The 26918-nt window shown below is 40.3% G+C and overlaps 1 protein-coding gene across 1 annotated transcript; it reads left to right on the top strand.

The window, feature by feature from the left end:
* The first annotated feature begins 4910 nt into the window (after positions 1-4910).
* On the top strand, positions 4911-12404 carry LOC145396043 (ethanolaminephosphotransferase 1-like). Its single transcript, XM_080269507.1, has 8 exons — positions 4911-5014; positions 6489-6557; positions 7591-7789; positions 8473-8735; positions 8885-9042; positions 10029-10209; positions 11500-11676; positions 12342-12404. Exons 1-8 carry the CDS (start codon positions 4940-4942, stop codon positions 12402-12404), a joined length of 1185 nt encoding a protein of 394 aa, XP_080125633.1. The 5' UTR covers positions 4911-4939.
* The last annotated feature ends 14514 nt before the right edge of the window (positions 12405-26918 follow it).

Consider the following 26918-nt stretch of genomic DNA (forward strand, 5'->3'; position numbering starts at 1 on the left):
GACTATAATCAGCAACAGTAGAACCAGTCCTCTTGTCTTTAAAATCATCATCCAGCACTTCCTTGCCTTTCAAAATACAAATTTACTCATGTTGGCAATACTGGTAGCGGGAGTTGTAATTTGCCATGCCTATTACTTTTTCTATTTGTAAAGCCTAAATTAATGATAATTAATACAGTCGTTCATTCTACCTCTATAGCCAGCATTCGGCACTTCATCTCTTGTAAGAATGTATTTTTAACTCATGCTGTTAACAGTGTTAGCGGGAATTTTAATTTCCGGGATTGTCTTCCTCTCTATACACACCAAATGTCCTTTACAAGATAAACCTGGAATCTGACACTGCCACACTCATCTAATAGAACTGACCCACTCCAAAAACCTCAGTACTAAGTCTTAGTTGCATGAAATTTGATGAATCTTAGCTGTAAGTTAGGAATGAGTCTCCTTGGTTATTAGATCAACCCTCCAGGCTGATTGCTGGCCAGCAACTCAAAAGCTGAAAGAGGTTAAGAATCTGGCAGGTTAGAATAAACGCACTATAGCATTAATCCCTCTAGTTCCAGGAGGCATTTTTCTCATTTCAGTTTTGCTGTCTCCTGACTCAAACCGTTTTTATCCGATTTTAATCATACCTTGTGGAAGGGTTGAGGGACAGACCATGAGGAAACCTATTACATTTTAGGACAATAGGCCAGAGAACAAGGCCACATGGCTAGGTCAAACGCTGACATAGCAACATAAAACAATTTTAATTCAATTTAGACTAAGAGGACTGTATTTAATTTGTACAAGGGATGAAGATAAGATAGGATTAAAATGATGCGATTTAGAGAATACTTAGTCAACGATCAAGGTCGCAGGAATAGGTCAAATCCAAGGTCACAGGTCAAGGGTAATGGTTCTGATCTGCTTTGAATCAGTGTTGGTGGAAGGGTTCAGGATCAAGCAGTAACAAAGAGATTCAGTCATTCAAAGGTCAAGACCATAGGGCAAGGTAAAATTTCAAATTGTGTGTCTGTGAGAGATAAAACAGTTTTTATCTTATTTGAATCACACTTGGTGGTTAAGGTGAGGATCACCCAGGAGGTTGACATGTTTTTGAGAACACTAAATCAAAGAAAAAGTCACATAACAAAGTTTAACGAAAAGCTCCGGTTAAAACGCGGGTTACTACTGTAGATTCAGCTCTGAGAGAAATCAGTCAAAGGCCATGGCCACAGGGAGAGGACAAATGTCAAAGTCACTGGGCAGATTTGCAAATTCATCTCAGACGATTTTGATCTGACTTGAACCACAGATGGTAGAAGTGTTAGGGATTAGGCAAGAATGAAGTAATTCGATTTCAAGTCATATGTCGAAGGTGACGGTCACAGGACAAAAACAGATATTCACCCATAAGATCAGTTGTTGAGAGCAGATGTTGGACTCCCTCAGTGTTCTCTGTTGTTTTAGTTCATTACTGCAATCTCCAGACGATCTTATGCAGCCTAGGAGCAGAAATTAGATACAGCCTTTATTAACCTTGTCACTACAATACGTCTGCCTCAAGATGAATGAAATCGTTGGCAGTGGTGTAGTAGGAGGGGTACTGGAAGTGGCGTATCCAGGACTCCATGGATGGGGAGTCAAGGTGAGACCAAGCCCCTTTTTTTTGGGGGGGAGCTAAAATAGGGGTCTTTGGTTAATGTGTTCTTGCCCTGAGTTAATGTGTTGTGTGTTGTGGTCTTGGGTTAATGTGTTGTGTGTTGTGGTCTTGGGTTAATGTGTTGTGTGTTGTGGTCTTGGGTTAATGTGTTGTGTGTTGTGGTCTTGGGTTAATGTGTTGTGTGTTGTGGTCTTGGGTTAATGTGTTGTGTGTTGTGGTATTGGGTTCATGTGTTCTGTGTTGTAGCCTTGGGTTAATGTGTTGTGGTCTTCGGGTAATGTGTTCTGTGTTCTTGCCTTGGGTTAACGTGTTCTGTGTTCTTGCCTTGGGTTAATGTGTTGTGTGTTGTGGCCTTGGGTTAATGTGTTCTGTGTTGTGGTCTCGAGTTAATGTGTTCTGGCACAAACAGACAAAGAAGTAAACAGACAGACACGAGCGAATACAGAACCTCCCGTAACGTGGTTGGTGAAAGTGACTACTAAGCAACACATGTGTCTTTTAGTTTCGGTGCATTTATGGCCTCAAGAGTGTTCCCTAAGTGTGCCAGAGTCATTGCCAAACCTGCCAGTCAGCCGATGGTGACGTGAGAAGTAAAAGTGATAAGAGATTATTCATCTTTTTTTTTTTTTTTTTTTAACAGATTTCAAACATCTGTTCCACAGCAGTTTGGTTTGTACATACTTGAATAATCTCTTCATTAATAATTACTGTGGTATGTGGGGGCGCTCACCATCCCTTGCCACAAGGGAACATCGGTTCACTGCAGAGGATGATCCTGGAGGAACAGTTGCTTGCCTGCGGTTGATGGGTCTGCTGGGCCAAACAGACCCTGGTTAATGAACAATAACATCTCTGCCTGTTCCACGTCTGCCTAACATCTGGGCGTTATCAGTGTAGCCAAGAGGTCGGTGATCAGGCCACGTGATACCACTGATATAGCACTAACAGGCCTCTTGCCAACGCGTAACTCTAATAACTTTAGAAAACAGGAGCGGAAAGGGACGCCTTCATGTGTTAGCACTGATATGACCAGGCGGCTCCTCTGCCTGGTCATGCAAACATCCTTCGACCCCTCCCTATCCCACCCAGACGAGGATGGTGGAAGGCAGGAGATGGCTAACTTCAGCCTTAACTCCACTGGGTTCACATTCACATGAGCCTGGGACTGCAGCTATTACTGCTACTTCTATGCCTGTGACAACCGTACTATTACTGCTACTAGAACTGCTACTACTACTACTACTACCTTTCTTCTTCTACTTCTACTGCTACTACTACTATAACTGCTAACTTCTACTACTACTGCTGCTGCTACTTACCACACCACTACTACTACCATTAGTGCTACTACTACCATTACTACTAATAATACTAATACTAGATAACAGAAGTAGTTCACTAGGGTTTAGGTCAGGGGATGGTTAAGGCTGAGCGCTCGTATAATACCACTCAGGGAAGAGTGACTGACAATTTTTGCCTTAACTGCTGCGGCAAAGTAACTCCGGATCCTTAAGTTACACTCCTGAGAAAACAAAAATAAGAGAAATTAGCGTTTTATTATGGTTACTGAAAGCTGTGTGTGACCCCCTCTGTTGCATAACCAGCTCTAATTAGTGTTTTTACTCCAACTTGGGATAAAGCTGCCGTCTCTCCATCTTGAATGCTCCGCTGTAAGAAGATTGCTACTACATTATTATGCTAGTCACTTAGAAGTTATGAAAATGATGCAGAACTACGACATTGTCTTTTTCTGTCACTCATCTACGTATAATAATCCGAAAATGGACGATTATCTGGGTCAAGTTAAGGTAAAATTGGTATAGATTTATAGTTCTAGCTAGGAGAAGTGTTATGGAAAGGCTGTGGTTGCATAATATTGTCTTCCACTGAGCTACATTAAACAAGCTGCAAAAGGAGAATTTGATCAACTTAAAAAGGTTATATAGTATCAAGAATAAGAGAGAGAAATGTGCAGGCTTGTAGAATACGACAGTCTTTATTCCTCTGATGAAATAAGCTACAAAAAGAAGAAAATCTGAGCCAGGTTGAGGTAAAAAGAGTATAGTACCAAGAAATGTGCGTGATTGTAAAGTACGACAATCTTAATTCCCTGTGTACGTAATCGACCATGTACGAGGCCTACAGCAGTATTGCCAGATTAGCTTACTTTTTTCGAAACATTCTAGCAATGTTTTCTAGTTTTGTGAATTCTAAAATATCAACTTTTTGGACACTCATGAATCTCCAGCAATATTTAACAGGTTTCAATGTCTTTTCTAGCGATTTCCAGGACAGTTTTGTATGTAGCGGGATACTATATTTTTTGGAAACAGGTCTAGTTCCACTTGTAAATTCATATTTGGTAACTTTTTGGTTATTTTCCGGTAGCCATGGCTATGCTATAGAGAATTATATAGTTTTCAAAGCTATTTTCAGGATATTGTATATAACGGCATTCGAGCGATTTTTCTACAGCAAGTTTAGCTTGATATGTGAATTTGGATTTTTTTTTTGGGTTAGTGTAGCCACACGTACAATAATTATCGTATATATACGATAATATTTTCTGGTACGAAGTACGATACAATTTTGTTATCGTATATTTGTATGATAATTTTGGGTTAGCATGGCAGTAAATATTGTGGCACGCACAGTTGTTCCGCAGTTCCACAGTTTGACAGATGAGCGATCTTCAGGGATAATGTAATGGTGATCACTGAAAATTCTTCGTTTATGATCTTGCTGAGTTATCATCTGCAAGAAGAAGCACATTTCTAAGAGTTATTTATTAAAGTTCTATGGACCGCATTCTGCTGCTAGTCAGATTGATTTTCTAGACTGGCACAAAGGGTATTTCTTGTAACATTACTTTCGTAATGAAGGATATGATTATATTATTTTAAGATTATTATTATGAGACTTTCATGATATGCCCTCATTCTGATACAAAATAAACTGATATACACCAAACATCAGTACCCTACAAAATTACGGGACTGATGAAGATAATTGTAATGTGTAAGTTTTCAGTGAATACACCAAGGTATCGGTGACAATTATAAAATACATCAGATTATTAAACACTATATAAATGAATTTAATAGTGTACGATAATTCCAACGAAAAACGATATTTTGGAAGAGCCTGTACAATAATTTCCCCTAAAAGTGTGGCAACACTGATTTTGGCAAGTGGCAACTCTAGTCAGAAGGTGGTGTGATGGGTGGGGGATGTGATGATGCTCACTCTCTTATCTCTTTAAATCCTCTTTCTATATGTGGTGATTTGTGAATGGACCAGGGGAGCAAAATGGTCGGGAAACGGTATTTAACGCCAGAGCAGCTGCTGGGGTTCGAAAATTATAAGGTTGGCGGTGTAATTTGCGTTTTATTGCGTCAAAGGGCAAGGTTGAAAGGAAGAGTGAATCATGAAGTCATGGCAATAATTCCGGCGTTTTGGTTCCGGCTTTGGCAAGTATTTTGTAAAAGACTCTGACTCACTCTTCTTTCCCGCCAAAGCCCATACTACTAAAGTTATATGGGTATAATTAGGGTGTATGTATTAGAAATGAGTATATTATCTGCTACCAGTGGCAGCATAAACATAGACTTCCTTGATGTAACTGGGAAACTTTTTTTTTTTTTTTTTTTAATGTGAGTGTTTCTGTGGTTGAAAGTGACCTAAATTGTGCTTGTGTGAAGTAATTATTACAAGTAGTTAAGTTTTTCTTCTAGTATCATCACTTTCTGGTGTTCAGTGTATTTTTAGTTATGTGTTTGAACAATTTTTACACTAAAATTTACAGGAAAGTACACACTTTTGGGTCAGTTTTTGGTAGTTCACCCAGTTTCAGAATAAAATATATTTTTCTGGTTGATTTTGGTGTCATATGAATGAATTTGAGCCTCATTACAGTATTTTTCGGAAATCACTCGGTTTGGAGATTCGACTCACCCAAGGCAAAATACACCAATCTTTGGGTAGTTGAGGAAGCAGTTAGGTCGCCTGTGCCAATGTTTCTTCATGTAATTGGTACAACCTCTTATGAATCATCATTTTTCAGTACATGTTTGCATATAGCTATAATTGTTACAGCCCCTTACAAAGCATTATTTTTCGATAGATGTTTGCATATACAGTATAGTTGCTGCAACCTTGTATGAAGCATTATTGTTCTATATGATTGCCATTTTTGCATATATGATTGCTATGATACTTATGTTCAGTACTGTAACCAGTCCGTCATTATCCTATCACCTTGATAATCTGATCGTGTAGCAAGGTTGGCCAGTATGCATAGTATTTAATAATGAAATTGCTCGTCATTTGTGCTGGAAGTGTATATAGGAGATGGAAAATTTCATAATTATTTCATCTGTTAATTGTCTAGCCTATCCAGATTCTTGGGATTCCTAAAATAAAATATTGTGTTATAATTTTTATAGATTTCACTTGGAATAATTATTGACCCCTAACAGTTTACAGCACCTGTTTGGATATAATTAGTTGGTTTTGGCACATGGTTTAACTTCCAGTCCATAGAAAACACCATCAGTGCTATGACCAACCTCAGTATAGGGATTCCTTAAGGGACAGAATGGTGTCTTTTAATTGAATGATAATGGAGAAAGTATGGTAATGATAAACCAGCGCTGCAGACAAGGACTGACACGACTGTACATGTACTGTGTATTGACATAGTACCATTAGTAGGCAGGTGATTGAGGCATGGTAGATATCTCTCCATGTAATTCCGCATACTGTACTTGTCTCAGATAACTTATTTTTACTTTTCTCATTGTGTTACTGGTAATGTATTTTATTCTTGTGTTTATTACAGTACAGTGCACAGGACACCAGCCCACTCAGCAATTATGTAATGCATCCATTCTGGAACACTGTGGTCAAGGTATGTACTTGCCAACAAATTTATATGAGAATTATTACAGTATTAGATTATATTTTTTAATTTTTTATGGGTCGGCTGTTGCAAACCTTTATCGTGTGTTTAGAATCAATATATCTTTACCTGGCGTAGACAAGAAGCCTGCATGGTGCTGTGCATCCCTGGTGGAACAGCTGTAGCATCCACCCAGGAGCCAATCTCATATTTCTCATTAGCTCTGTGTACGAAGGACCTTGGTGAGGTGCTGTCTGCCACGGGCACAAGGGAGTGCTGGGTCTTGTCATGATGTATGTACTGTCTGGTACTTGCAGGACAACCCCACAGAAGCACCTGCCTTACCTGTGGTTGATGGGTCTTCTTGGCCAGACAGACGAGGATTAAGCAGCAACAGTATCTGATCATGATGTTATTATTATTATTGTAGTTTTATCATCATCCAGCCCATTCCCACCCTGGGGCAAGGTAAGGAGTAGGAACGTCCAGACAGCTAAAGATTGCCCAATTCAATGGGCCATGCTTCCATTTGCTCATAATTCAAGCCTTCAGAATCCTGGATCCATCATATAGTCAAAAAAAAAAAAAAGAAAAAAGAAAGAAAAAAAAAATTCACCGCATTCTGTAGCTTCACATATACCTATCTGATAGAGCCAGTCCAAACGCTGTTATGTTAAAAAGGGCTGACAAATCCTCGGTTATGTGCTTCTCCGCACAAAATTCATCCATCCAGCTCGGTCTTTCCTCCTTACACTCATCCACCATATCCCTTCACCTTTTTCTTGGCCTATCTCTTCTCCTCCCTCCTTCATATTCGCTCAGATAGGCTATACCTTTTTCATCACTCTCTTGTTAGCTATCCATTCTTTCCACGTGACAATAGCCCACCATCTCAGTACACTGTCTTCAATTCTGGTGTCCACAGACTTCCTCACTCAGTATCTCTCACGTATCACTGATTCTAAATCCTCACCTGCCTTGGCCCTGTATTCATCTGCCATTTTTATCATCGTCGTCGTCATAGTTATTATTGTTGTTTCAGATATGTCCGCGTTGGGTGGCACCCAATGTGCTAACGTTTGTGGGTTTCCTGTTCACCGTTGCCAACTTTGTCTTGTTGGCGCTGTACGACTACCACTACTATGCGTCAAGTGACCTGCCCCCGGGGGACCTGTACCTCCCCATACCCAGCTGGGTGTGGATAGCATGCGCTTTCAATCACTTCATGGCACACACACTGGGTAAGGAGAAATTCTCTTTGCTATCTTAACATTTAATCGGCACTTGGAACACTTTAATTTGCACCTTCAGTCTTTAACTCGTTTTAGTATTTTGAAGGCATTTAAAACTTGGAACACCTAGTCTGTGCCTTCAGTCACTTCATAGCATACACACTGGGTTAGAAATTCACTTTGATAACACTTATGGTAACACTTAGAGCACTTATTCTGTGCTCTCTGTTCCCTTTGGTAGAGCACTTAGTTTGTGCTCTCCGTTCCCTGTGGTATCTTGATAACACAACCCTTGGAACACAGTCTGCAGCTTCATTCACTGTGGTGTAGCTAACATGTAATTATGATTTTTTTTCTTAACAGATCCACACACACTAACCTGTTGGCATGTGGGTAATAGTGAATTTAAACCCTGCGCAGATGAGGCTGCTTTATGGTACGGTGTCGTTACAAACTTTTGTCATTATATATACATACTGTACCTGCAGCCATAAATCTGAGTGGGAATTAGGTTTGGGATGATGATGTAGCAGCAGCATCAGTAGTGCCCCTAGGTTCTGAATGTGATCCCAGAGGACTTCAGGCTGCGGTTTCCCCTTGCCTGGAGGCCACCAGTAGTTATATTGGTGCCAACGCATGAACACTTCCCTCTCCATAACTGGTGGTGATGATGACTTTCCTGTCCTCGTCAGATGGGATAGATGGCAAACAAGCAAGGCGGACAGGGACCAGTGGACCGCTGGGGGAACTGTTTGATCATGGACTGGATTCGTGGACCACCTTCTTCATCCCTGCGTGTATATGGTCAGTGTTTGGCCGTGTGGACTACAGCATCTCCCCGCTGCGATTCTACTTTGTGCTCTGGAACGTGATATTGTGCTTCTACACGTCACACTGGGAGAAGTACCTCACAAAAATCCTCTTCCTCCCATGGGGCTATGATGTTTCACAAGTGGTATGTTGGGGAGATTTTGTGGTTATACAAGTGTGTGTGATTATAGAATTGTATATAGAATGTAGGTGGGAAACAGGGGTTAGGATGATGGTGGTTGATAAAAGCTAATATACTTATAAAACTAATAATTTCTCCCTTTTTTCTTGCAGTTGATATTTGCGATCTACCTCGTAACAGGCATATGTGGTCAGCACATATGGAAGTTTGAAATTGTTGGTGGAGTGTCGTCTGGTGTCATGTTCGAATTCATGATGTATGCGGGGTCACTTGCAACGTCACTTCCAATGTCTTTCTGGAATATTTACAAGTAAGTAAGGGGGAGACCGAGGATGAGATGGAGGGACAGAGTGGAGAGGTGTATAACGGAAGAGGTTGTAAGTTGGAGGAGGGAGATACCAATGATGAGATGGAGGGATGGAGTGGAGAGAAGGATGAGGGAGGGGGTCGTGGAATGAGGGAGGGCAGGTTTTTTTATAGTTCCCTCAGCCTCTTACTATTTTTTTTTTTTTTTAGATTCTGCATCGTTTCATCCTTAAGTGAAAAAACAAAACAAAAAAATGCCATGTTCATGATGATAATTAATACTTAATTCCTTAGTGGGAGAGAAAAATATGTCACTAGCGATTGTGATCATCATCGTCATCATCCTAATGAACCTGTATTTCTTTCCCACTGAAGAATAGTATTAGATGATAATAATGATAATGATGATAATAATAATAATAATAATAATAATAATATAATAATGATAAAAACAATAATAATAATAATCATCATCATCATCTAACACTATGTTGCCTCATGAGGAACATAGGAGCCCGGGGCTAGGCAAGTTAGTCCTGACATTTAAGACGAGAGTGACCAGCCTCACTCATCCTTGAGTGGCATTATGTGAGCAATAAACCCCAACCACCCCTTGGTTATAAACCTACACAGGCTTAATCCGATTGGAGTGCCTTAATTACCCACTATACCACCAGACACCATAATTTGGTTATATGGTTACCACCCAGCATAGTAAATAGTTTCCTGGTGTACAGGAAACCATTTGGTTTGTCACTCAATGTAGAGTCACCCATAACAGAAAGAAGAAGAAAGCATGGAGGAAAGGAGGACAGAAGAGGGAGTGCAAAGTCACCCGTAGGCAGAAGGACGAGGAAAGAATGAGGGAAAGAAAGACAGAAGAGGATGGAAGGAAGAAGAACAGAGGAGAGGAAAGGGCAGACGCCCAGGAGCAGCACTACATCGAGTGAGTGGAACATAATAGTAAATAATAATGCCTGTTTGTTTCAGATCGTATCGTGACCAGACAGGTAAGATGCTGGGTGTGACAGAGGCGCTAAGACCACTGCTAACACCTCTGGTCTTCTTTGTCCTGGCCACAGCCTGGGTCCTGTACTCACCCTCGGACATAATCAACTCAGACCCACGCATGTTCCTCTATATGGTTGGCACCATTTTTGCCAATATTAATGTGAGTTGCCTGGTTGTTTTACCTATAACTGTACTCTGTTCACTCAAACTGAGTGTAGGGGAGGGAGGAAGAGACCAAGGATGAGATGGAGGGCAACTTTTTGAATTGGTTGGTTTATTGGTAGCCTCTCATTTGGGGGATTCTGAGTTGTGGGTTTGAGTTCATCGTCATCAGCCATTGCTAGTCCACTGCAGAACAAAGACCTCCCTCGACCTTCTCCACAAATTCCTTAACTTACGGACAATGTCATCTGCAAATCTTAAATGGATTTAGTTTTCTCCATCTATTTTTATGCCTGTGTTCTCCCATTCTAGCATTCTGAAAATGCTTTCAAAATATGCTGTAAATAATTTTGGTAAAATTGTATCTCCCAGAAGTACACTTTAATTTTTTCTGAGTCTTCATGTAACTTAACTGTAGCAGTTTCCTCTTTGTGTATGTTTTCAAACAGTTTTACAGTGTTTTCCATTAACTCATTGTTTCTGCAGTGAATTTACAGTTGCTGTATGCATCACCAAATTGAAAGCCTTTTTTTATTGTGCAAAACCTAAGCACAGTGGTTTATCATATTCTGTAGTTTTCTCAGTAAGCTGATTCATTGTGTGTAAATGATAAGTAGTCGAATACCTACTTGAGAATTATGCTTGGTCATGAGCTGTTTGTGACCACTCCCTATGGAGTTAAGGCTTTTGGCTAAAGATAAGTAGACAGTATGATCATTTGTTTTAACCCCTAGGCTGTGATGGCCCTAAACATTTATTAGGTCCGTGGTGTGGGAAAACCGGTTTTAAAATACCGTATCATGTTTTCGTCGTGTGTTTGGCCCACTTATACCTAACCAGACATGTTAATAATTTAGTTAGAGAAAGTTTGCACTCCACGCTGATGATTCACAACCCACGCACAAAGCGTAAGCATGCAGCAGGTGCCAAAAATGACCACAAAGTTCACAATATTGCACATGGCTCTTCCAGAATGTACAACGCAGTCTACCGATTGGCATTTTTGGAATGCTACATGCAACCGAGGGGTTAAGCAAGTACTGTATTAAAATTTATTTATGTTTTTAGATGGAATCTGGATTCTGAGAGCTTGAATGGTGAGTGAATTAGAGTGAGGCCTATTCATTTGGGTAGACTTGGGTTGGTTTCTCATCCTGTCTGTCTTATTCTGGCTCTGGACCCTACCTCACCCCATCTTTGAGTGGGAAAAGGGGTCTGGATGTTTGGTGATGATGATGGTGACAATGATGATGATGATGATGATAAAAATATATGTTGGGTCTTGCAGTGTCGGCTGATAGTGTCCCAGATGAGTTGCACTCAGTGTGAATTGCTAAACTGGCTGTTGGCACCACTCACTGTGTGTGTGATGGTGGTGATGCTTCTGCCCAGCCTGGAGATGGCAGCGCTCCTGTGCATGAGTGCAGTGGCAACTGTCGCACACATACACTATGGAGTTTGTGTGGTAAGTACATTGGTTCTAGGTATTTTAATTATTATTTTTTGGTGGAGGGTTAGTGCCCCTCTCTGTAAAACAACTAACTCAAAGTCAAATGGCCACACCTTACGGGATTATGGTGTCTGGCAATAGATAGATAGATAGATTTTTTTCTATTTATAAGTTTATTTATTTTTTTTTGTGTATGCCACTCAAGGATGAGTGAGGCTGGTCACTCTCATCTTAAATGTCAGGACCAACTTGCCTGCTCCAAAGCTCCTCATGGGGTAACACTGGATTAGATGATGGATGGTATTCAGTTTTGTTATTATCATGTTTAACCTTTTTTTTCCCCTCAGTGATGTGTTGAGTTAGGATGCCTTAGACAGCAGCTGGCCTAGGAGGGAAAACTTTGAATTTCTAGGTAAGATAGATGACACTAAGGAAATACACTCATAACTAAATTTTCCATAGTTACTTGGCAATGGCACACGAGAAAGTTGCCCATAGGAGATGGCAAAAGACTTCCTCATACAGACATACATACATAGTAAAGGCCTTGGGAAATATTTTGCAGTTCCCCCCATACAGATATACTGTATATACAGGGAAAGTTTGCATAAACCATCATATCTGGAGTCAGAGAGAGAGAGGGAAAGAGAGAGCACTAATAATCACACTTTTGTCTCCAGGTTCAACACATGTGCGAACACTTCCACATCCGTTGCTTCACCATCAAGGATCGAGCCGAATGACTGCTTGCCGACAGTGCTTGAGGAGCCCGCAGATCTCCACTCCCACACAACCAACATTCCAGGTCCACTACAACACTCTTGCCCGCTTGTTCTTGCCACCTTAGGGTGCTCAGTTGCACTTCTTCCTTACTAGTTTACTTCTGCATATAACACCATAATGTTCTCTTGTGTGCTTCTTTGCCTCAGCACTTGGTAATAGAAAGACATAAAATATAATATGAGAGAATGTGTATGCAAAATGTTTTTGTGTGTGCTGTTTATGTAGACTTGGAGTGAGGTAGATGGGGGTGCTCACCATCCAGTCACTCGATGTAGTGCTGTTTTGGGTGTCTGTCCTTTCATCTCATGCTTCCTTTCTCATCTGTCTTTCTTTCCTTCATTCTTTTTTCTTCCATCTGCCTACAGGTGACTTTACACTCCCTCTTCTGTCTTTCTTTCCTTCATTCTTTCCTTTTCCTTCTGCCTATGGGTGATACTGCACTGAGTGACAAGCCAAATGGTTTCTTGTACACCAGGATACCATTTGCTACACTGGGTGGTAACCATATAACCAAATTATGAGGCCCGGTGGTTTAGTGGATAATTAAGGTGCTCCAGTTTGATTGAGCCTGTGTAGGTTTATATCCAAGTGGTGGTTGGGGTTTATTGCTCACGTAATGCCACTCAGGGATGAGTGAGGCTGGTCACTCATCTTAAATGTCAGGACTAACTTGCCTAGGCCCGGGCTTCTATGCTTCTCATGGGGTGGCATAGGATTAGATGATGGATGGATGGAGTGAGGTCATACAGTGTGACCTTAGGAATAAGGGACTGTATATAGAAGTGGCCAGAGATTGAGCAGTGCAGAGAGCCACCATTAGGCAACCAAGGCTGATGCATGCAGCCATGTGGGAGCCTTTATAAACGAACAAACAAAAATTGTCAGTGGTGAAACATTGCAAATAACATACAGGAGAACATGAAAGATGTTCTCTAATAAAATGTACAGTATATTCAGTTTACGTCTATATTGAAGAGCTATAAAAAAATGTAAAAATATATATTGAAGAGACATATACAAGAGTGTGAGTGTATATGCTGAATATTCTCTCTGATGTTGCTTGTTTGGAGTGTGTCAATGTTGAAAATGCGTTAGTAGTTAATGTAAAGGACTCTGACTTGACCTAAACCTACCGGTAGCATCTCTCCATCTTGATTGCAGAGTTTTAAAAATAGCATAACACTAGAAACACTGAGTTTAGCAATAGATTAAGACTGGCATATGATGTTAGACGTGAAGAATGCATAGGGAAAGGGTGTTAGAAGCAAGCAGTGTCTATTTGTCACTGAATTAAGTGAAATAAGCCTCGAAAGGGCATAATCTTTTTACTTTAACATGGACTAAAATTGCCATCTCTCCATCTTGAATGCTGAGATTTCATGATAGCGTAACATTAGACTGGGATGCTGGTCTTAAGAATGTGTATGGAGAGGACGTCAGAAGCAAGCATTGTTTTTCTCTGTCACTGAATTACCTGAAGTAAGCCTCAAAAGGACAAAAATCTGAGCCAAGGTAGTGTGAAGGAATAATAGCAGTCATTGTTGATACTGAAAGGACGTAGCTAATATACAAGAGAATGTTAAGGTGTAGTAAACAGAGTAAATAGCTAAGGAAGAGGTGATAAGGAGCTGTCTAAGTTTATGAGGATGAGTCTTTTCTCAGGCTCCACACGCTCTCCACGCATGGTAATGTTAGTAGTGTTAATAATACTTGGAGTTCTCTTGTTTCCACTTATAGTATTGATGAAAGTGTGGCTAGTGTTTTTTAAATTATTTATTAATTTATTTTTTTTTAGTGTATTGGAATTCATATTGTGCTTTCATTCTGCAATATCTTAAAAAAAAAAAAAAAAAAAACTGAGTTATCTGAGGTTAGGTAATTTAAGACACATAAATGAAGTAGTACAGGGGGTTCAAATATTGTGCCTCTCTAGCTCGTGTGTTGTGGGCATGGCTCGGTATGCTGGTGGGGGAAAGGTAGATATTTTGACAGTTTTATGAAACTGCTAATCAACCATGCTTCAGTAGGTGTAAGAGGGAGCACACAGACACTTTAAATCAGGAAAAGGGTTATGTGAAGTAGAATGTGATGTTGAGTTGTTGTTGTTTTGGTCCCAGGCTCATCAGGATGTGGACTTAGTAAACTATTGGCTTAAGATGCCCTGCAGTTCATCATCTTCCATCTGGGGCATGAGGAGGAAGTTGAGGGACATTGTGTGTCAGAGTAGTATGTGTATAGGAGTAGTGGTAGTAGAGTAACCCTGGTCTATCTGGCCAAGCAGACCCATCAACCACTAACAAGCAGTTGCCCCTGCTGGGCTGTCCCATGCAGTGAATTGATGTTCCTTCATGGTGGACGATGCCCCTCCACACTGAGATTTGGGAAAGTGTGTGGAGGTTTGGTTCCCGGATGGTTACTGCATTTGCATCCACCCAGTTAACTGGGACATAGTAGTAGGCTCCACATCACCTTGTTATTTGATTTTATGGTTACCACCCAGTATTAAAATCATTTCCTGGGTTACAGGAAACCATTATGCTTGTCACTCAGTGAAGAGTGATGTAAAGACCAACACATTGAGTGAGTGGATGGTGGGTGCCCCTGATTTAGCATTGACTGGGCCGTTCCTGCAACACAAGAATTCGCAAGAGGACTGCAATTTGTGGACAACCCTGTCTTAAGATTATTAAACAAGGGGTTTGACAATATTATCATAGACACAGTATAGGAGACTTGGATCGTGCTAAGTGAATAGAACAAATTTAATGCCTATATACAGTATACTTTGTTCACTTTAACTAGGTGTAAGATTGCCATCTCTGCGTCTTGATTGCCGAGCTTTAGCAAGAGATGATATCTATCATGCTAGTCATGAAGAAGTGCCATGCAGTGGAGGTAGAGTTGTAACATTGTCTTTTTCTGCCACTGAGCCATGGGATATAGGCTGCCAAAGGACAAAAATTACCACCAAGTTGAATTGAATAACTTAAAGATGAAAAGTAAGCCTCTTCACTCCAGTGCATTATTCTTAAATTGTCACTCCAACTTCATCTAAAATATCTCTCTCTGTTTTGAATGCTGTGTTGCAATAATAGAGTACACTAAGATGCTAGTCATGAAGAAGTGCTATGGAGACGATGTAGAGCCATAGCATTGTCTTTTTCTGCTGCTGATCTACAGGATTTCAGTAAGATGCTAGTCACAAAGAAGTGCTATAGAGAGGATGTAGAGCCATAGCATTTTCTTTTTCTGCTACTGACCTACAGGAATTAAGATGCTAGTCACAAAGAATTGCAATGGAGAGGATGTAGAGCCATAGCATTGTCTTTTTCTGCCACTGAGCTGCAGATAATAAGCTACAAATGTTGGCAAATCTTGCCAAGTTAAGGCTAAAGGACTGTACCAGATAATTTTATTCAGCTTTGGGAAGATGTGAACACAGTGAACTGCAGACTGAAGTTTATCTTTTCCTGCAGTCAGTAGTCCTTCTTGCAGGGAGTTTAGGAATATTTATATGAACAGGCAGTGGAGCTGCCTGGATAAGTCTGTCTCTGAGTGAAGGCAATCCTCTTCATTACCCACTTTGTAGCTGGAAAAAAGTATAAAATACATCATGGGATTGAAGGGTTAACCATTTCACTCCTTTTTTTTTTTTTTTTTAATGGTTTTATCTGTCTTAGGAGAGACTTTGAACTAGAGAGAGAGAGAGAGAGAGAGAGAGTGAGTGAGTGAGTGAGTGAGTGAGTGAGTCTGCATACACAGGTGAGAATGTATTGAGCATCTAGGATACTGGGACAGAGTGAGTCTGAATGCACAAAGGTGAGAATGTATTGAGCAAGTAGGATGATGACATTGAGAGTCTGGATGCACACAGGTAAGAGTTTATTGAGCATTTAGGATGCAGAAAGAGAGGAACAGAAGAACATCCACTGCCTTCATTAACTCCTTCAGTACAAGCCATCTCTCCCAGGTTGAATAAAATCTTCTGGAGACAGCAAGAAAAAAAGATGGATAAATTAATGACAAACTTATAATCGTAGTGAAGAGGTGGAACGCTTGTTGTATTTCCAGCTCATAGGTATAGAGACATTGTACAAACTATCCAATGAAGAGTGACAATAATAATAATAATAATAACAACAGTAATAATGATAATGTAGTTAGTTTTGGCAAGGGGCTTAGTTTCTACTTTGTCTCCCTGGGTTTTAATGCCAAATATGTGTATGTATCATCCTGTTCATTTTATTGTTGCTGATACAGTACAAACTCCCAAATCCAAACATCCAATTTCCAAAAACCTCCACTCCAAAATGTTCTTTCTTGCACTAGCAGGTGTAGACATGTAGAAGCGCAGATAATGAATTACTGATTCAAGGTACAGTACTTCATTGTATTTACAATTCACAGTTCTCTAAATTATTTATTACATGAGTTTCTCATTGTGATTCCACTTCCCCTAATATTCCATTTTCAGTTTTCTATGGAGTCCTCAGAACCAGCCTTTCTGGATTTGAGAGTTTGTTCTGAGCTATGCTCTTTTTCGCTCTAACGTGGCCTAAAATTGCAATCTCTCCATCTTAATTGCTGACCTGTAATAATAGATTAACACTTATTCTATACTCATTTCACTCTAACTTGACCAACAATTTTCATCTCTACACATTATCTACTGACTTCTAACACAAGATGAACACTAGAATTGTTGTTTTGGAAAGGTTGGAGAGCCTTTACTGCCTTTGAGCCATGTGAAATAAGCAGCAAAAAGCTGACAGTTTGGGTCAGGATAGAGTAAAAGAAGTACAGAATATGATGCTAGTCACCAAGAAGTGCTATAGGCAGGATGTAGAGATAAAGCTGTGGGAGGATACAGAGCTTTAGTTTAGGAGGGATGTAGAGCTGTAACAAGAGCATGACACTTGAAAATGGTGCTAGTCATAATGAAGTGCTCTGGACAGGATGTTGTCCTAGAGTTATGAGAAGGATATAGTGCTGTAATACTGTATTGTTCATTGATCTTTGGCCACGTGGAGAGGATGATGAATGAGGGGCTGACTAGAAGAGTGTATGTGAGTGAGATAAAGGGGTTGAGGTAGAAGGGAAAACAGAATGAGATGGAGGGATGGAATGGAGAGAGAAGTGAGAGATGAGAGTGTGAGTTGGAGGGAGGGCAGCCAAATGGTAGAGGACAGGGCTACATGGAAGGAATTTGTTTGTGGTCACCCCTTATGGGATTAAGGCATCTGGCTATACCATAGATAGCTTGATCTTTGGGAAATAAGCTGCAAAAGGATTAGGTCTCCAACTTGTCCTAAAATTACCATTGCTCTGGATTGAATGCTAATGCTGAGTTGGAACAACACTAGAATATGATGCTAGTTTTTTTAAGAATTGCTGTGTAGTGGATGTAGGGACCTAAAACTGCCCTCACTATAGTGAATGCTGAGTTGTAACAGTAAATTAACACAAAATTATGAAACTGGTCATAAAGAAGTGTTATGGAAAGGCTATAAAGGCCTGAAATTACCGTGTCTCCACATTAAATGCTGAGTTGTAGTACTTGAAACTAGAAGTTGATGCTAGTCATGAAGAAGCGCCATGGAAACGATGTAGAGCCATAGCCATACTACTTTCAGCCACTGAGCCATGTGGAGTAATTGGCTAAAGGATGAAATTCTGGGGCAGGGGCTAGGAAGCAATTCCCCCTCTGCACTGTGTTTCCTCACCACTCACTGATTTCCTTTTGACTTCAGTAGTTTATGTTGTTGACACTGTTCATGATCATCTCTCTTTGGATGAGCAGGTAGTGTTTGTAAGAATCCCCCCATATACAGACACTGACGAGGAGCCTACACTTGGTGGCACAGTGATGTTAGTGGAGCAGGTGTGGCATCCACCCTGGAGCCAAACCTGATTTTTCCCTGCCTCTGGCCATGGGAAGGACCCTGCTCTGACCCTGGTGAGGTGCTGTCTACCACAGGGGGACACCAGATCACTATGTATTGTATGTACTGTACTGCACCTGTCAGGCTGCCCCACAGAAGCAGTTCCTAGCCTTTGGCTGATGGCTCTGCATGGCCAGACAGACCAGAGTTCAGCAGCAACAGCTACAGCCCTTTGTACAGTTCTGTGATGATTCTGCCTTGATAGCTTCTATGCGGATAGTCCTCATTTAAGGCTGTTAATCATATAATCATTTGCTTCTGTGATCAATAAGCATTTAGGACCTTTTTCAGTTTTACAGTAATTTTTTGCTCATGCAGTTGCTGTGATGCCCAATTCTCATTGTGATTTTTTTTTTTCATATACAGTGTTAAATTCATTATACTGTACAATCAATCATTATGAGATTAGTTTTCAAAAAGGCATCCCTTCTTAAAACGAGGGCATGCTCTACTTATTCCATCTGTAACCCTTGGATCCTATGATGTAGTTTTTTTTACCTTATTCTTGCAGCCACCATGCAATTTTATTCAGCTTTGGACAGACCCATAGCAGTGAGGGAGTTAATGAAGGCTGTATCATACCCCTCTAGTTTGAAAAATCTGTTTAAAGCTGAGTAAAACTGGCTGGTGCTTGCAGTGAGAGAATGTGAAATATGGTACTGGAGAGAAATAGGTAAGTTGTTCATTGTTTAGCATCATGGCTTCACTAAAAATTGCTCATGAATTATTATAAAGTTGTAGAGAGTCTGTGAAAGTGGGATTAAGGATATGTAGAGGTAGACCTTATGTAGAATGGAAGTGAGATGGAGAGTTACGTTGGTAGAGGCAGACCTTGTGTGATGTGCAGAGAAGAGAATGGAACAGTATGTTGGTGAGAGAGACAGTAGAGAGGAAGAGTGTTTGAGAGTGAGAGAGAGAGATTTGGGGGCGAGGGGGGGAGAGGTATATGAGAATGACCTAAGACTATGTAACTAGAGGCAGACTGGTAAGATTAACCCTTAAATGCCCATCATCTAAGCTAAAAAAGGATTACACATCTTTGCCAGATGAGAACAAATGCACTATAAGCTTTAACTGAGGACTCCCATTACCATCACCATATTTTGTTGCTTGTTATTGTGCCTTATGTTGTGGTATTTTTGAGAGAAGGCAGTCTGATAGCAGAGGTCAGTATGATAGTGAGGTGATTTGTTTGTGGTCAGGGCTAAGTGACTTCTGTGTTGTCCTCACCATATTTTGTTGATTTGTTATTGTGCCTTGTGTTGTATCTTGTTGGAAAGAGAGGATGTCAGAGGACAAGGTCATATGGAGGCGATTTGTTTGTGGCCACCCCTTCTGGGATTAAGACATTTGACTATAGATGGATAAGCAGATAGATAGACTTAAAGTATCATTTTACAGCTGTACATCTTTGTCATGGAGAAAAGGCAGCCATGTAGCAGAGGACAGCGTGACATAGAGGCAATTTGATGGCCACCTCGTCTTGGATTAAGATGTCTGGGTATAGATTGATGAATATATAGATAGACAAAGTATCCTTCTACACCTGCTGGGCTTTAAGGACTGAGTGATTCCTGTGTTGTCATCACCATACTTTGTTGCGTTGTTGTTGTGCCTTGTGTTGTGTCTTGTTGGGGACATGAGGATAGGTAGATGGATGTGTTAGTGGTTAGTCCCATAGCATTGGAGGTGTGGGGGACCGAGGTTAGACTACCATACTGTTATAAATATGGTAGCTACCTGGTTTGAATAAGTGCACCATAAGTATGATGATAATACAGTAATTGGAAATCTTTGTCAGGTTCGAGTAAGTGCGCTATATCTATGATGATAGTAGAGTACAGTAGTTGGAGATTTTTGCTAGGTTTAAGTGCACTGTAGATTTGGTTATTGTTGAGAATCATTGCTAGTTTTGAGTAAGTGCATTACAGGTATGATGATTATGGTTGGGGATCTTTGCCAGGCTAGGGTAAGTTCACCATAGCAGTGATGACAGTGATGGGGTGTTTGGTTTGAACAAATGCACTGTAGCTCTGACAGTACAATAGACCCTCATTTTTTTACCGTCAACCATTATGCAGTTGTTCACATACACAGTTATAATTTTTTTTAATTCATTTTTTTTTTTTTTTTCCAATTTGCAATTATTTTTCACTCATATGATCACTACATTGCCTGATTTCATAATATGTAATTATTTTCTCTCTCATGCAAACTTCTCTGCATGAACTTTTTTTCTCACGATCTTTTTTATTCTTATCCAATCTTTTCCTCTTATGCGATCTTTTTTTCTCTTATCTAACCTTTTTCTCTAATGCGATCATCACAGTTATATGATAGGTTTTCCAAAATGCATCTCTTTCGTAAAACAAAGGCATGGTGTATTGGTTGAGGTTCTTTGCCAGGTTAGAACAAACACCCAATAGCTGTGACAAAAACAATGATGAAATATGAATATGTAATGCCAGCCTAAAGAAGACAAAGACATTTCAGCTGAGGCATGGGGTTGTATTCTGAGAGGAAGTGGGATTTTCTTAACACCTCTTCCTTACTTATTTATTCTACACATTACACTCAAATGATCCCTTGTATGTATTTGATGCTCCAGTTTATATGGGGCAAGATGGAATGGGATGATGATGATGATGATAATGATGCAAACTTTGTCATTATTAAAATTAAACTTATGAGATAATGTTGAGGTGTGGTTTATTTAGGATATTGCACCTCAGTGTCCTCTTGTATGTTCTGTATGCAGCTATATCAGTAGGCTGACGCTTGCAAGCATGTTGGAGTCTTTATAAACAGAGCAAAAGAAATGATCAGTATTTAATTGATTCAAATAGCAGGCAAAACAGTGTTAAGGTATAGGTGATAAACCTACATTTTCTTGAATGTTATTAATGGAAAATTAATAACAGATGAGAATGCTAAGGTGTATTGTGCAAAATGCATTGTTAAGGAAGAGGTACCATGATACGACCCTCTTTGCTTAGAATTCAGCTCGTTTGTAAATACATTGGCGAAACAGATAATTTACTGAGTATAGACGATGTTTTACACTCACAGCAGCCTGGTTAGTGAGTGTATCTGATGTCTTACACCTGAAACAGGTAGCTTTGTGAGTGTATCTGATGTTTTACACTCAAAACAGGTAGGTTAGTGAGCATAGCGTATGTTTTACACTCGACACTGCTTAGCGAGTGTATCTGGTGTTCAACACTTGAAGCATACGGCTTAGCACTTGTTGCTGATATTTTGCACTCAAAACAGGCAGCTTAATGAGTGTATCTGATGGTCTGCACTTGAAACAAGCACCTTAGTGAGAGTATCTGGTGGTTTGCACTCAAAATAGGCAGCTTAGTGAGTGTATCTGATGATTTACACCCAAAACAGGCAAGTTAGCGAGTGTATCTGATGTCTTACACTCAAAACAGGCAGCTTAGAGAGTGTATCCAATGTTTTTCCTCAAGACAGACAAGTTAGCAAGTGTTATGTCTAACCTAGGTGGCATATGAAGCTTCTTAACACCTCTTTCATGGCAGTTTATTTTCCATATTACATCCTAACATTATTTTGCATGCTACTTACATCATTTTAATATTGAACGGTCTTCATCAATAGTATCCAAGAAGGCAATCAGGTATAATGTGCAGAACAAGTTGCCGAGCAAGAGATGTTAGGAAATCTTCAGCGCCACCTCAGAGTATGACCTTAGCATCAGCCCAAATGGATATACAATAAAATCACCCTCACTGGAACTTCTGATCACTGTGTATTACTAACACCCTTATTTGTCTTTGTCTCTCTCTCAGTAATATTTCTCACCACTACTAGTATATGTGATTGCTGATTCAATGCTGGACTTACGATTGCTCTCAATTGTAGCTAAAGTTTGTTACTGGAAAAAAGATGTTGGTGTTTTTGCTGTGGCCCCAGGGTTATGTAAAATTGAACCCAGTGGACTGTGGGCTTAAGATGTCCTTCTCCTGCAGTCCACCATCCTCTCTCCAGGGCATCGGGAATTAGTTGAGGGACATTTGTATAACCAGGCAGCAGAGCCACCTGGTTACATCAGTGCCACCACATGAAGGCATCCCACTCCAGTACCACAGAAAGGCATGGGAAGGGGCAAGATTGTTGAACCTTCCTCTGTCCTTTGTTCTTCCTGTAGAAAGATAGATTTGTTTTTGGAGGAAGGAGAGTGTTTCGTCTTCCCCCATCTTTGTTCTTCCTGCTGAAACAAATCTTGCATTGTGCAGGAAGGACAAAATCTTCCTTTCTCTGTTTCTTTCTGCAAAAACAGGTTTTGGTTTTTGCAGAACTAGTCAAGGAAAGAAGATTGCAGAATTTAGTCTTAGTTACAAGATGAGGAGCCATTGTAAGCTTGTGTGAATCGGCAAACTGTCTTTCTTCTGCATGCCTCTGCCCATTGGTTGGACAATCTGCCAAGCAACTAACATACTCAGGCTTACCTCATATATCTCTGGTCCTAAGGCTGATTCTTGTATGCTCACAGACAAAAGTTGATTCCTGCTCTTACCACACTAGACACTGAAGTTCAAAACTGTTTCAGTCAGTGCTGGAAAGGGATTCCTTCATTCAGTGTTCCTTCTGCTCCCACCTATTCCCCTGATAGGAGAAAATGAGCAGCACCACTGATTTCATGTCCCTATGAGCCATGTGCAGGTAAATACCAGATCCATTTGCCTCCCCATCCTCTTTGATATTGCTGGGTTCATAAATGCTTGATTGAGAGATAGACAAAGGTGCATATTATCACCCACTGATGACATTATACACCAGAATCCACGACGTCACATTCCATTATTTCTGAATCCAGTGTTGAAACAGACAGGAGAGGCCAATGGATTTTTTAATTTGACTACCTTAACAACAACTACTCAAAAGAAAAACAAACGAGCTGATATAAGGTTTGTTCTGAACCTTGATGTTTGTGGCTGGCTGGGAACATGCACAGACTTATGCTTCTGAGTGTACAGTCAAATAATACGAGTATAATCTGTTTGCCTCTTCTGCCTTTCATTCACCACTGGATTCATGGACACATAATGTGACGTAGTGGACTGAGGTGTATATTGTCATCCTCTTTCCCCCTTAACTCTAGCCATAGGATTAAGAGTCAGTTCCCTGATGCCCAGTAGTTCTGTATACTATACACCACTTGTTACCAGTTAGGTACAAACACCCACCTCCCATACTCAGTACATGCTAGGGCTGTTTTATATAGGGCTTGTGTATTCATATTAGCATTGGTGTTTTTATGGCATGTCAGCGGGTCTCATGGTAAACCAGTAAAGTCTGCTCTAACAAAATTCAAATCCTTACACTGTTCCTTGTCCCAGCCAGGATTTGAAATCCTGTCCATTTGGGCTGCAAGCCACCTCTTCTGACTCAACCACTGCCTCCCCCAAATAACATGCACTTTGTCCACTGCCTCTCCTTCAGTTATCTGACTCCAGTAATGAGAAAGAGGCAGGAAAGGTGAACAGATTTTAGCATTTGACTACATATGCTGCTGGACTAACTGACTGCAGTACTGCATTATCGTGTCTCTAATCGACATCACATTTGTAAAAATATCAGACACTACTGTACTTCCTTGGCTTATCTGTCTTAACCTTAATAGTGATCATAGCTACCTTGAATATCACTCAGACCAATAATATTCAAATTCTTATTTTAGATAACCTCCTTGCTGAAGAAAGGTAGATTATTATACAGGATGTCCAAGGAAATATGTGAGAAATATCAGGAGATACTGGTAATTCTTGGGTCGATATTAAGGAGTAAATGTTATGGAGTGACATTCTGATGTGGGAAGGAGGTGGAAGAAGACATGGCTGAATATGTAGACAGTGCCTTACCACAGTGAAGTGCAGTGGAAGAGTGTGGTGGCATTTTCCCAGAGAGGCACCACATTTGCATCTCAGTCATGTTAACAGGAGCATAGTAGTAGACTTCAGATCTCTCCATTTTTTGGTTATCTGGTTACCAGCCAGCGTTGTAAGTGGTTTCCAGGATTACAGGAAACTATGAGGCTTGTCACTCAGTGTAGAGCCACCTGAAGTATTAAAAAAAAAAAAAAAAAAAAAGTGACTAAGGAGGGGAGTAACATGAGTAAAGGAGGTATGGTCACCACCAGCATTTGTTGTGGACATTGCTTAAGACTAGCATGCACTTCACTGTGTGGTTGGTGAACTGTAGCTTTCGCGCGTCAGGTAAAATTGGTTGGTGTTTAGGTACAGTACTTTTTAATAATTAAAGAGATTGAAACTATTGGTGATATTGTACATGATTTGATTCACAGTGATCTGTTGGGAGGACTGTGCAGTGAAGACTGTATTGGCTAAACTGTTCACTCTAATTTTCATATACTATTTTGTCACGGTTACAAGGGACGGTGAGACTTGGAGCAAGATTCTCAGTCAGGTGACATGAACTAGTTAGAATTGGAAGAAGCCCCTAGGTCTCCTCCTTCTTGTGCTGTAGGATCTATGAGGCTAAACACAGTGCTGAGCAACTGAATTATTGCCCACTCCTCCCCCCCCTTTATTTATATATTTATTTATTTTTTTTACCGAGACAGACAAGTTTACTTATGTTGGGAGAGACTTTTTGAACTGGAGAGGTTGGCTAAAGCCTTGGCTCATTCCTACAACAGGGTGCTGGAGAGGGATGCCTTCATGAGGTGGCACTGATATAACTGGGTAGTGGAGGTGCCCAATTATGCAAATGTCCCTTAGTCCCTTTCCTGTCCTTCAAAAGGATGACAGTGAACTGCAGGAAAAAGGAAGCTGCAAGCTACAGTCCACTGGGTTCATGCCAGATGAGGCTGGGATTGGAACTACAGTACACTACTACTACTACTACTACTACTTCTACTACTACCATTACTACTACAGTAGTTCTCCCCAGCTTAAATGAAATTGCCTGGAGGTAACAAGAGTTGACCAGTAAAAGACATAATTGACCTGAAAGGGTTATTAGTATGCTGTATATTTTATTTCATTGTTTTCCGCAAGCAGTCTCCATTTTATTTCTGAATTTTCACTAGATTATTAGTTACTGGTTTCATTGGAGAGCATCAACAATTCATTAGCCAGAAATAAAGAGTAGTTTTAGTTTGCTTACTCTTAAACCTGTAAGATTTTGTTTGATGCTATACTCTTTTCTCTCTAACTTTGCCAAATATTGCTGTTTCTCCTTTGTGAATGTGGAGATTTGATAATAGAGTAATACCACAGTATGATGCTAGTCATGAAGTGCTGTGGAAAGGATGTAGAGCTGTAACATTGTGTTTTGTTTGCCAGTGAGCCATGTGAAATAAGCTGGAAAGGAACAAAACTCTGGGCCAAGTTCAGGTGAAAAGAGTATGGCATCTTTTTTTTATGAGACATTGCCAGTAGAATAGATTTTTTCTTTTTCCTTTCACCCCCCCCCCACCAATCAAACTACCAAACAGACAGCAAATGCAAATGGGCAATCAACAAACCAGGGTCATTCATCTAGATAAATTTCACACATCAGACCTGATGAGTTTCTTGGTTCATACACAGACAAGATGCACAGGAGAGAAGACTGTAAGGAAAGTTTCGTATAATGGACCCAGGATGCAAGAGAAAAAACAGTGAAATGGACTGCACAGCAAGAACATCATTGTAGTCCAGGCTGAAGTTTTTCAGTCCACTACACAGAAAATCTTAACCCAGACCATTCAGCTGTAGGAAGTCCATGAACCAGACTGCTGTACAGACCCAAGCTGCAGGAGAGAAGACAACAAACTGGACCATTCAGCAAGGAAAATTCGGACCCAAGATGCAAGAAGGCAGCCTGCTGGACCAATAAATAAAAAAAATCTGTGGTCCATGCCTGGTGTGTTGGTGTGTGGGTGTGATATTCAAGGATCTGTGAGTTTCTCGACACTGTCCCTCGGATGTTTCTTTTAGTTTTAAGGATGCTTTTATTGGGAAGTCCATCTATGAGGCACTGATAACCAGAAGGAAAGTGAAGTGCTGCTTGTATGACACCAAACAAGACCAAGTTTATCAGACAATGAATGACGTTATTCATCTCATAGAAATTTATTACAGCCAAAGAGTTAATTTACGGAGTATCCTAATTACAGTGTAGTGAGAGAGAGATTAAGAGAGTAGGTGGGAAAAAAAAAAAAAAAAGTTGCATTTTGGTGTACTGACTTATACTGCACTGAGAAATGCCTTATGTGAATGGCACTTGAGTCCTTCTGGTTATTAATATTTATAAACCTGGTTGATAGATTTCCAGTAAAGAATCATTACACCATGGGAATTATACTTAAAAACATCCAGGTTTGTCAGATATTTTCATTGGACTTTCCATCTGATTTGATGAAGATTTGGTCACTTTCTTTTTTCAAAGATACAGTCATCCCTCATTTTTTACAGAACTCAACTTTGTCAGCACCATTTTTTCGCAGATGAGTAAACCATCACAAAATACACAATACCCATTTTACTCTAACCTGGCCTA

Source organism: Coenobita brevimanus, chromosome 34, assembly GCF_032717465.1.
Source record: "Coenobita brevimanus isolate Jiangsu-jjx chromosome 34, ASM3271746v2, whole genome shotgun sequence".
NCBI lineage: Eukaryota > Metazoa > Arthropoda > Malacostraca > Decapoda > Coenobitidae > Coenobita > Coenobita brevimanus.